The following is a 12,017-nucleotide window of genomic DNA, read 5'->3' on the forward strand; positions in this document are numbered from 1 at the left end:
GCCTATTTTTGAGGAAAGCTGCCTATCTGTCTCCATGTGGAAGAGGCGAACACAAAATAACTACCACTTTTCCTGATAGGCGCTTTAAAAGCGCATACGAGTGATGTATATGGAGCTGTGTGGAGTCGAGTCAGCGCTTGCATGTGTCGTACGCTGACGACGCACATGAACATCACCTCAGAGATGCTGTCTTGTCGGTGTTCCCAGCGAATAACTGGAATTACGTGTGAGTGCCTATTGCACATTGGCTCTCATAGCATACGAACTGCTGTCTTAGGCTCACTCTGGAAGCCTCGCGCAGAGAAACCTTTTATATGCTGCACGTTTCTGTGAGATGGTTCCGATGCAACAGGCTTCTGTCCTGGCGCAAGCGATACTAAATTACTGGACAAACCCGGCCGCGACGGCCGCGTTTCGATGGAGGCGAAACGCTAAGGCAGCTGTGTGCTGTACGATGTCAGTGCACGTTAAAGATACCTAGGGGGTCGAAAGTATTCCGGAGCCCTCCACTACGGCACCTCTTTCTCCTTTTCTTCTATCAGTCCCTCCTTATCCCTTCCCTTACGGCGCGGTTCAGGTGTCCGCCGATATGTGAGAAAGGTACTAAGTCATTTCCTTTCCCCAAAAACCAATTTTAATTTTTTCATTGCTATTAAATGGTGCGCCTACTAGCTCGGGCAGTTTGACTCTGAACATTAAAATTACGGCGGGAGTTTTGAATGTTCGGTACACCCCGTTGATTTCGTAAAGTCGAAGGAATTAGTCGGCGCTAGTGCCCGAACAATTTGAAAAGACGTATCTTGTATAGCTTAGCTTGCGTAATTAGCGCGAGCAACAATTTCATGGACACCTTAACCGCAGTTTGTATTTTTCTCCCACAATCACAGTTGCTCGGCCTTCGCTACTGTCTGCCGACAGATAGCGGAAGCTGGTGAGGTCTCAGAAACCCCGGCGCTTCATTAAAAAACGGAGGTGTTTATTTAGCCAACAAGGAAGTAAAAGGTTATTTACACTAGACCGTCAAGTTTGAAAACCCCAGTATGCGAATCGTTCATTCCTCCGCGGTAAAACTACACCCCCCCCCCCCAACAGAAGAAAAAAACTGCAGTGGCTTGACTTGGCTAACCCTGGAATTCAGCGAAAAGCAAGCACGCTTGCTAAGTGTCTGAGGCTCGTCCATGGAAGCTCCGCTACACGCTCGCGACAGCCGGTCTATATATACCCACATGACCCCGTGGCTATGATGTGGCATCACACAATTTTATCACACCCCCATCGGATGTCATTACGCGGCTTCACATCACCCCATCTGTTGTTCTTGAGGTCAAAAGTCATACATTGTCAAAGGTCAGAGGTCAAATAAAGACCATGGGTCATGGTCAGCGGTCAAGCGTTCGACACGATAACTGTACCACATATGATCATACAGGATTAACGTGGTTGGCCTGAAGGTCGTTCAAGGTCATTCTCCGGCCTACGCGACGACTGCTTTACCTAGCATAGTGAAGATTTCCGCTTCAAAAAAAAAAAGCTATACATCCGCTTCGTGCTCACAATTGGTAAATTATCATCATTGTCGGCACGCCCATCAAGCGCTTGCTTTCATTTTTATTGTATGTTCCGCGCATTATGTTCGCACTCTCGTTACCGTCCTGTTTGGACGCACATTGACACGCAGTTGCTACTATAGAATGAAGCTTTATAATGACGAGATGGGACACAATCATCGTATTTGCTGGCCACAGCGTCACGGCCCCGCCGCTGAATCATCATAGGCGGTCTCAGGCTGGGGCGACTGGGCTCCAGCGGCCGGCCCGCATGTCTGTGTCATGCGGATGATGTGCTGGCTGACCATGGGCAGCGTCTCGTTCTTCCACCTCAAGTAGGCCTTCGGGTATTGCCTGCGCACAACGTGAACGAATAGAGGCCGCGATGAGGGTTATTTGTGTAACCCGTTTTGTTTCAGTGGCTTCTGAAGCGATAGCTTCACTACGCCATGTAAGGCCAAGGTCACCGGGCCGAACCGGAGCCGTTAATGCGCATGCGCCGAGCAACAGGTGCGCAGCGCGTGACGTCAGAGTTGCGCCGCTGCAGCCGCCAACTCCGCAGACTCGGCGCGCGCGTCGCGCATGCGCAGTAGCTACAGGTGCGCTGCGTATGCGCAGTTGGGCAACAAATGCGCGTCATTGCTCGGCCCCTTCATAACCAGCGGGTGCGAAACGCTCGTTCTTCAGATGAACAATGGGCGAAGAAGCGGAAAGTCCGCGTGTGTACTGCGAGCGACATCAACGGCGACTGCGGAAAGCCACGTCGACGGATCCCGAAGCTGTGGAGTGGTATAGGGCGAGTCGACAACGAGCACAAAAAGCCATTAAGGCAAAGCGCGTGGCCGAGATGCCGGAACAACGAGAGGGACGGCTTGCCAAACGACGCTGTCAAGAAGCGGAAAAAGGACAGCGACAAGCCATGAGCGAAGCTACGCCTTCTTCCGGTCAGCTATCGCGTACACACCAAGCTTAACCGGAGATAAACCATCAGCAATTTTTTTTTACACAAAGCACAACCCATGCACCCTTTTCAGGTTGTCTTAATTTGCGTGAGCTTTGTACTTGTGCCTTACCCGCCGGTGTGGCTCGCTGACTAAAGTTTTGGGCTGGTGAGCCCAGATCTTCGGGGAAGCGTAACGGCCGTGGAGGCTGCTTTACAATATAGGCGAACTGTAAAGACGCCCGTCTGCTGTGCGATGCTAGCGTGCTTGAAAGAACATCGGGAGATTTAAATCAACCCCGAGCCTTCCCCTAGGACGTCCTCATAAAGCTCGTGTGCAGCTTGGTGGCATTAAATACCACATGCCGCAATCACCCGACCTTAGAGCAAGACTTTACGAAGGAAGTATTTAAGGGTGAACGGCGAGGGCGTCACTAAAGTATGTTGAATCTGAAAAAGAAATCGCGCTGCCGATCATTGAAACCACTACGTGTTCTGTCTACAGTCCTTCATGCGGTAGCCCCCACAGAAGCCTCTTCATTTTGTTGTAGGCTTCTTCTTCTACTTGGCCAACAACCTCTTTCTCTTTTTAACGCGAGAGTGTTAAAGGCCCCGTTGTCCAGAATATTCGGCGTCGGCGTTGCGAGCGAGAAATCATGATCATGACTGTGGCAGGTGGTGCCCAGAGAGCAACCTTAGGGTCAGGTTGTCCTAACCCTGTGCCCGTGACTTTATCTGTGCTAACGTTACCTGTTACTTTATCTGTGCTTTTGACTGTGTGTGTTGTCTGGACCAACTGTGCCTGTGACTTTGTCTGTGCTGATATTCTCTGTGACATTATCTGTGCTTCTGTCGGTTCTGTGCCTTTGGGGTTTTATGTTTTTTTGTTTGTTTATTGTTTCTATTTCCCTGCTTTTCTCTTTAAATTAAGTGTTTTTTAGCGCTTAGCTCATTTTCTTTTTTATTGCCTTTAAGCCCGGTAAAGCGTTGCTGGTCTGAGCTCCCTCTCTATGCCATTTGTTTTTTTTTGTATTTTTTTTCTGAGAGGACCAATAAAAGGGCAAAAGGGTTGTCCACCTAGGTAATGTGACCTTGCGGCGTCAAACCAACCTGCCCACCGGATAGTCTCGAATCCATACTTTACATTCCCACATCTCAGGGAGTTCCCATACTAATCCTGGCGCAGTACTGCTGCGGTTAACCGACGCGCCACTACCTTGTGATGGCAGGTGCTCCCAGAGGTGGGCATTTAATTGTGCGGCCCTGGTTGCTCTTCCTGAGCGACCAATCAACAATTTATCAACCTGCTGCCATGGTGGGCATTTTCCTCACTATCCGATGAACAGGTTGGGATGATACTGCAAGGTCACGTGACCTAGATGGCTCACCTGCTTCCTAGGTAGCTCTCTGGGCACTCCTGGCCTGCCAACGAGAGCAATTAGTAATGGACTGTGTGGCACTGGCATGCACATCGTATCATTCCTTTTTCATTCCGAGGGACCGGAAAAAAATGGTACAGTTCGTAATCTATGCCTTGGCATCTTTTTCTTTTGCGTTCAAAACCAGTGGTGATAAGAATTCTGCTTAGATAGCGTAAAATAACCAGAACGCATAAAGGACACTATCTACTGAAATGTTAGGACGGGATTGTATACAATACAGGGTTCCAGCGCACCATAGTCCATAGACGGCCAGGCTCGCCCAGACGCAGCTGTGCAGGAGCAGGGCCAGTCCCAGGGGCACCGAGAGCAGCAATGAGAGGTTGGCCATCCGTCGGCTCGCCTCCAGCCACGACAGCGTCAGGGCCAGAGACAGGCTGGTGGCCAGCAGCAGGCTCATGCCGAACAACACGTGGTGGCCCAGGTTTCTCTCGTCACGGAACCAGTCCAGGAAGGCCTGCATGGACACGGGGAGATCTGCACTTGCAGGGATATGATTAGAGGGGATTACGTTTGGGAACATAAACGTCCCCACCATTGACCGCTCCGTCTCAGTACGAAGGAAAAAAATTGGCACTGGCTTAACTTGGCTAACCCTGGAATTCAGCGAAAAGCAAGCACGCTTGCTAAGCGTCTGGCGCTCGCCCATGGCAGCTCTGCTACACGCTCGCGAAAACCGTTCTACTATATACTCACACGACCACGTGGCTATGACGTGGTATCACATGGTCTTACGACACCCGCATCGGATGTCATCACGTGGCTCCACATCACCCCATCGGATGTTTATATGGTCCAACGTCAACCCAAAGGTCGCCCAATGTCAGAGGTCAAGTAAACGTCATGGGTCAAGGTCAGGGATCAAGGGTTCGACACCATAACTGTATTACATATGGTCATACAGGGCTGACATGGTTGGGCTGAAGGTCGTTCAAGGTCATTTTTTCGGCCTGCGCGACGACTGCATTCCCTAACGTTTTGAAGCGTTTTCTTCCTTACCGAGCAGCTGAGCTTCGAAGTGCTTGGTTTTGAAGCGCAACGCTTCAAAACCAAGCACTTTGACGCTCAGCTGCTGCCGGAGGAAGACTTTTATCCAGGGTATGTTATACCAGTAGGAAAGAAATGTGAAAGCGAAGTGCCCATTTTCGACAATGTGCCGCTAGTGAAATGGGATACAGGGAAATGTGCGAGCGGCGCCATTATGAACGAGGCGGGCGTCACCGTTATCGCTAATACTGCTACGCCCCAAATATGAGCAGTAACGTTTGCAGGTTCTTCAATCACTCGAGACGTGGGCGTGTGATTACCAACTCTACCTGCCGATGGTACCAATACTAGACGACTAGTTTGCGAGGCAAACCTTCAATGAATGTGTCCGTGTGTCGTAAATGTTTGCTTCCGACTGTATGTTTCTATGCAAGGACAAATGTTTTCTTGTGGACTGATGGCTCACTTTCGTACTAGTTTTGTGAAAAGCGTTAATGGAAGGGCTAATGTAGTTAGGCACCTTCTAGCAGAAGGCATGGGTAACTGACATGAAGTCTGTCGTGGTCATTGTCCAGAACTTCAAGCGTAATGCCACGGCAACGTATTTGACACCTTGAAAGTCAAGGGATAGAATCAACAAATGTGGAGGTGATCGCGAGCGGTTAAGACTTGTTCACTACGTGTTAACAGGTTCCTTTCCGAGCGAGGAGCCACATTGGTGTAATCGAAACGCTGTTAAATGGTAAGATTCCAGCTCGCGCTAGGCAACACCATTGGTCCGCATTTATCCAGAACCCTCGCCCATGGCGGACTTCACAAGCCCATGTTTTCGTAGAAACAGCTAAATGTCCATTGATCATCAGTCATCTTCAGCTTCCCGCAACAAAGAATCTTTGCTTGTGCCTTCAAATTTACGAAGTTTTTGGGAACGCATTGAATGGGGCGCTTAAGAGATCTTGAGGAGTGCTCTGAGGGGCTAGTTGGTACGACATTATGGAAACAATAACTGCTCTAAAAGAACAGGACAAGAGAGAAGAATCACACTGCGCTTGTTTCGTGTGATTCTTCTCTCTTGTCCCGTCCTTTTTGCGCAGTTATTCATTGTTTCCATAAAGCTTAAGAGATCTTTGTAGATGTGACCTCTTTGCCAGAAGGTCAAGTAACGAGGCCTTTGCGCTAAAGGCCCCGTTTTCCAGAAAATCTGGTGTCCGCATTGCCACCGACAGGTGGCGGTTGCAGTCGGGCCACCTCGGTCACGTTACCTAGCGACGTCGTCACAACCCGCCCTCTGAACTGTGAGAAAACTGCCCCTAGTGGCAGCTGGCAGTTGAATGAAAGATTTTTTGCTCGGGAAGAACATCCTGGGTCGCACAAGACCCACCGCTGACAGCACCTGGCATTGCAGGGCAGTCTCGCATTGCTTAACTGCTGCACAACTGCCCCAGGAGGAGTGTGAGGAATCCCAGGGATCTATTAATGTACAGCACGTCCCCCTGCATATATGGGAATTAACCCACTACACTACTGCGCCACACCCTTAACGCGGAGCTTGAGTGTTGCCTCCAGGTTTTTTTTTTGCAGTAGCCTTTTATTCTTTTCCACACAGCAACAAACTGACCATAAGATGTTTTGTAGCCGGTGACGTAGAATGGGTCAAGCTGTTCCTCTGGCATTTGCATTTTCATACCTGTCGGCGATTCATGCGAACGTCGAAGTGGTAGCCACAGGTGTCGCACGGGTAGGCATTGGCGTGATACGTGCCTCGCGACACGTGGGTAGCCCTGGCGGGGAGGCCTAGGATATTGCAGCGGGAAAAACGTTGCAAGATATTTTAATTTCAGACACGTAATTTGCACAATTCGTAACTTAAACGTGGTCTAATTCGTCCTTCACGGTTCAGTTCCTTACAAAAATTTTTTTAGACAGTCTATAGACTGTCCATAGACTTCTGTCTATGAAGTCTATCGACTCTCTATAGACAAACCCTAGCGAGCACACCATAGGCAATACAAATCCTATCCACAGTCTATAGACATTCTATAGATTTATGGCCATACACTTTTAGTAGACTTTTGTCCATAGACAATTTATAGACTATGAATAGACAAAAATAAATATCTATAGGCAGGTAGTAGAGTATATAAGAAGTCCATAGACTGTCTATAGACCATTTTTATAAGGGTTTAAACAGCCTCACGTGATTAACTTCTAGAGACCAAAGCTATGAATCATTTTTCGGTCAATCAAATAGTGCTGCTGGGTAGTGAGGTTTCAACAAGAACCAAAGTCGATATATCAGTTAACTACACCTCTTCTGATTTTCTGTTAGCTGAGTGGATGCTGCCCTCTCAAAAACAGCGTACGCCGCAGAGTCTTCACGAGAGTAGTATACCTCTTTGTAAGCCTCTTAATAGTTATGCTAAGAACAATGAGCGCAATGATTATTTCTCGCTTTAGACATTTTTTTTCAGTACTTGTGTAAAATGACTTATTTGTCATAGGTCGACCATGATTAACATAGCGTGTTCTACATTTTGACCGTATTTTGAGAAATGTTACATTCAACTATTTACTTCCTGCGAAATTTTATATTCGCAACGAGGATAATGTGTGAAGAATCCATTCATTAGCGTTTAGATTTCATCCTGTTTCTGATCTTAATGTCATAACTGCGGTCGTCCCCGCTAAATTCTTTCTTGATACGAGAGAAGCAAGAAGTGCTAGCTATCGTTCTTAACGAGCCAAAAATCATACGAGGTGCAAATGACTTACATAGCATAGATAACAAAATTGCGACTCGAGCCTTCGCATTTAAAACCACTCACAACACAAATCTTTGTTGAATATGTGGCTCGCTGCCATTGATCACGGGCAGCATCCTCCATATAAGTGTCTCACCCGCTTGTCCGCCGAATTCAGTCAGTGCAGATTTCAGATTGACTCCTCGGGAAGAGAGATAGTACAGATAGGGAAGTCAGGTAACTCACTTATGTCAGGGGTGCTGCCGTCGGTATGGTAACGCCCCTGGCATAAGAAAGTTACTTTTTCTACGTGTACTGGTGGTCTTCCTGCGGAAAAGCGCCACCTCACGTACGAAAGCAGGGCACTTGACGACTGTGGATACTAATGGCATTAAAGGCAGCTGTAGATACCGGTGCTTTGGTGCAGTTGATCAGAACAGAGTTCTTGAAATTTCGGGTGGTGTTCTGGAATCAAGCGTAATTCATGCTAACGCTATTATTCAAAATTGGTTCCATAAATCGTTTCCTGCCTTTCTTAAAGTCAAAATTGACATAATTTGACTGACTCGCTTGTAGGTGCGTGGTACACTTGATGTGCATCTTTAACATGCTTAACAGCCACTACCGTCAATTACCGAGCTCGTTGAGCAGGTGGCAGTATAGGCTGCCGAAGCCGAAAACTAGTCTGGGAACAGAGCGATGTACCCGCCGCAGTGGCTCAGTGGTTAGGGCGCTCGGCTACTGATCCGGAGTTCCTGGGTTCGAACCCGACCGCGGCGACTGCGTTTTTATGGAGGCAAAACGCTAAGACGCCCGTGTGCTATGCGATGTCAGTGCACGTTAAAGATCCCCGGGTGGTCGAAATTATTCCGTAGCGCTCCACTACGGCACCACTTTCTTCTTTTCTTCTTTCACTCCCTCCTTTATCCCTTCCCTTACGGCGCGGCTCAGGTGTCCAGCCATATATGAGACAGATACTGCGCCATTTCCTTTCCCTAAACACCAGTCATTATCAATCAAACAGAGCGATATGTGACAGCTGTCCTACAGTAGTAGATTTGCCTACGCCGCCTGTAAGCCTCGAGAACAGTGCGCACTCTTTATATATAATAATAATTGATTTTGGGGGGAAAGGAAATGGCGCAGTATCTGTCTCATATATCGTTGGACACCTGAACCGCGCCGTAAGGGACGGGATAAAGGAGGGAGTGAAAGAAGAAAGGAAGAAGAGGTGCCGTAGCGGAGGGCTCCGGAAAAACGCAGCCACGGCGGCTGCGTTTTTATGGAGGAAAAACGCTAAGGCGCCCGTGTGCTGTGCGATGTCAGTGCACGTTAATGATCCCCAGGTGGTCTTTATATATCAGGGTATAGTAAATGGGAGACTTGTACTTACTGGTTGGCCTCCATCCATGTGGGCCATTCGTCCCTAATTTTGCAAAATCACGGCTCGTATGCGTGGATGAGGCTGTTCATTGAAAGGAATAAAAGAGCACATCCATTGCGTTAAGCTGATCGTAACTGCTCTCATAATTTAACTGTAAGGCAAGCTACGTAGGTATGATTTTCCCCGTTTCCAACATGTGCTGACTGAATCGGTATAAGATTTCTTTCAGAAATAGCAGTTGGACAAATTCATAGGTAACTGGCAAGGATGAAAAGGAGGAATTCACGTTTCAGGAGCGCTACGGCATCGTAGTTTCTAGTGAAGCAACCGAGTGGACGAATTGAGTCTACATAGAGCTGTATAACAACCAGCACGGATAGGATATCAGCGGCCATCGTAAGTGTTGGGAGTGTTTGGCGTTGTCTGGGTGGTTAGTGACTCCAGGCTTTGACAAAATGTTAAAAAGCAATCAGACGTAGCACTCCACAAACATCAATATGCGTCCTAACTGGGTGGTATGTCGGTTAAACAGTCGTCTACAGAAGAAACAAATGCCAGTTAGCCCTACTCCCGTGATCATCGAATAGGCGCGATTTCCAGTACAGCTGTGCTGAACAAGGCATTACTATTTCGCATCATATGCCGCAACTGATATCAGACCTGATATCTCCTCTATGGTAATTCTTAAACAATTTTCTTTGATGATATAATTTACAGCACAGGTTCCCACAAAAGTTTTCGGAACACGAAAATTGCAACAACGCCTATTTACTGGCCAGCCAAAGCGTGCAGCCATGAAGTTAAGTGTGTGCTTGGTAGCTTGCAGCGCGACCTGCAAAATTCATCCTTCAATGTCTGGCTGCACTGCTAGTCAGCGAGGAAATGTATGTTTTTTTTTTATTTCGGCGTTCCGGAAATTTTTGAGAGCACCTGCAAGCTCCTGTAATAAAAGAAGATCAATTGTTCAAAGGTGAATGCCAGCATCCTTGGTCGCCTGGGCCGCATAAAATCACACCTATAGGGAGCACAAATCTTCGAATATCTCACATATCTCTCACAACGAATCCCGGCTGGAAGTTTCTGCACACAAACGAAAAGCATACGGGCGCAAATATTTACAACCTAACGTTTAAGTGCGCCTCTGAATTGAAATTGGTTAGAAAGAAGTTTCTTTTTTGATTAATTCGGATAAATCTCGCAAACATGACCCCATGCGGTGTAAGGTACTAATGGATTTGAGACACTATTCGTGGACAGTTCGCGTTGCATTTTTCTGACGCTTTCTGTCTCCTATCGTGACTCCTGTCCAGGAGATGGCTTCAACAGCGCTCCAAAAAACTTTTTTCATCGCCCATTTCTTCGTCCACTAGACACGTCATCACTGCTGTTTTTTGAATGTGTATAATTCCCACAGGCCACCACTCTGACTACTTATTCATATGGAAGCTCACAAAAAGTAATCCCCACACTGGTAATGGCCCCAAACCCTCTTACTAAGCGAAGACATGACAGGCTTTCTCTAGTGTGCACCTGCACTCCCAGTTGAAAAACAAAAAAACAACAACAGAGCCGCTCCGAAAATACAACAGAAACTTTTGTCGTCTTCTCGTTACGAGCTAATTTTTCTGTAGTATTGCAAAATTGCTTGTTGTTACGACAAAACTGGATCGATCGTTACGACAGGATGTTGCCCAATGCTACAGAGAGTCCTGTTGTTACTACAAGAATTTCTGTTGTCAGGACTCCAAGTACGACAGGAATATCTGTTGTGCAACAGACAATTTTCTGTTGTATTTTTCGATAACGAAGCTGGTTTACCCCTGCTCGTGGTCCAGTTCCACGCGGAATCCATCGTCGGACTTCCTCCACTTGTTCCGGCGGCAGCAGTCGCTGTAGGATCAGCCACTTCTGTGGCGGGCGACTCTACCAGACAGCCGTCCAAAACCGGAACCAGTGCCGCATGCGGAACCGGAACCACTGCAGCAGCCGCGTCGGCATCCGAAGCCGCAGCCACAACCACGGCCGCAGTCGAAGCCTCAGCCAGTTTTGTATCCGCATCATCGGCCTCCACCACTTCTCGAGTAGCGACCGGAACTAAGTCTGCTGGAGACTTGGCTGCAGACCGGCCTGCACTGCTCACAGTCTTCGCAGAGTCTGAAGCCCGCTTCAGTCGTAGCGGTGAAGACGCCGGAGACACTGGCGAATCCCGAGTTTTGGCAGTCTTTGACACAGTTGCAGGCTGTTGAGATCTGCTGCCGGGGTTTTTCCGCTCCATATTTTGCAGCGTGGTTGTATCGACACTGCTCTGCATTCGTGAAGGAAAATTAGTTCAACGCAGTTTCTTTCCAATGTTGAAGAAACATGCTCGGATGTGGAAAACCGATGAATGGTGCTCTCAACTGGGAACTTTGTTTTGAGGAATTTCCAACTGGGCACACGGTGGACGCCCCGTAAGCAGTACGAGCAAGTTCTGCGTGGCCTCAGCTTGAGAAACGCATCAGATACTGTGCTCAGGAATCGTCGCAATTACAAAGTCGACTTTTGATTGCTTGACGCATTTTATTTATTCATACTGTTAAACCTCTGCATGAGGGTCATTACAGGGAGGGAAACATATACAGACACAAGTGCAATTCTCTTCGCTAAAAAAAAGAAACACTCAAATGCACAGAATTACAGATTTGCACAGCAATCTTCCAGGAACGCGTTCACACCTATCACAAATTTTTCTACATCTGTTTGGTCCACAACGTCACTTGGTAGTTGATCCGTAATAAGCTCATCAGCAGAGCAGCTTTACGAAAGCGGGCTCAGGAATCTTTTGGGGGCCGTAAATACTTTTTCTAGTATTATGCCAAAAGAAAATTGTAAAAAGAGGCACGTCTCTCATAAAAGAAATGACCGTGTAAGGAATCCTTAGCAAAAATATATCGTTTCTCAGACGGAATCCGCCAATACCAAGTGCAGAAAAATTTTGCC

The 12,017-nt window shown here is 47.7% G+C and overlaps 1 protein-coding gene across 1 annotated transcript; it reads right to left on the reverse strand.

The window, feature by feature from the left end:
* Positions 1–1,741: 1,741 nt before the first annotated feature.
* Positions 1,742–11,325, reverse strand: LOC144110706 (uncharacterized). Its single transcript, XM_077643763.1, has 5 exons — positions 10,857–11,325; positions 9,048–9,119; positions 6,601–6,707; positions 4,163–4,383; positions 1,742–1,901 (listed from the first exon to the last, which is right to left on the reverse strand). Exons 1-5 carry the CDS (start codon positions 11,311–11,313, stop codon positions 1,748–1,750), a joined length of 1,011 nt encoding a protein of 336 aa, XP_077499889.1. The 5' UTR covers positions 11,314–11,325; the 3' UTR covers positions 1,742–1,747.
* Positions 11,326–12,017: the final 692 nt, after the last annotated feature.

This window comes from Amblyomma americanum, chromosome 11 (assembly GCF_052857255.1).
Source record: "Amblyomma americanum isolate KBUSLIRL-KWMA chromosome 11, ASM5285725v1, whole genome shotgun sequence".
Lineage (NCBI taxonomy): Eukaryota > Metazoa > Arthropoda > Arachnida > Ixodida > Ixodidae > Amblyomma > Amblyomma americanum.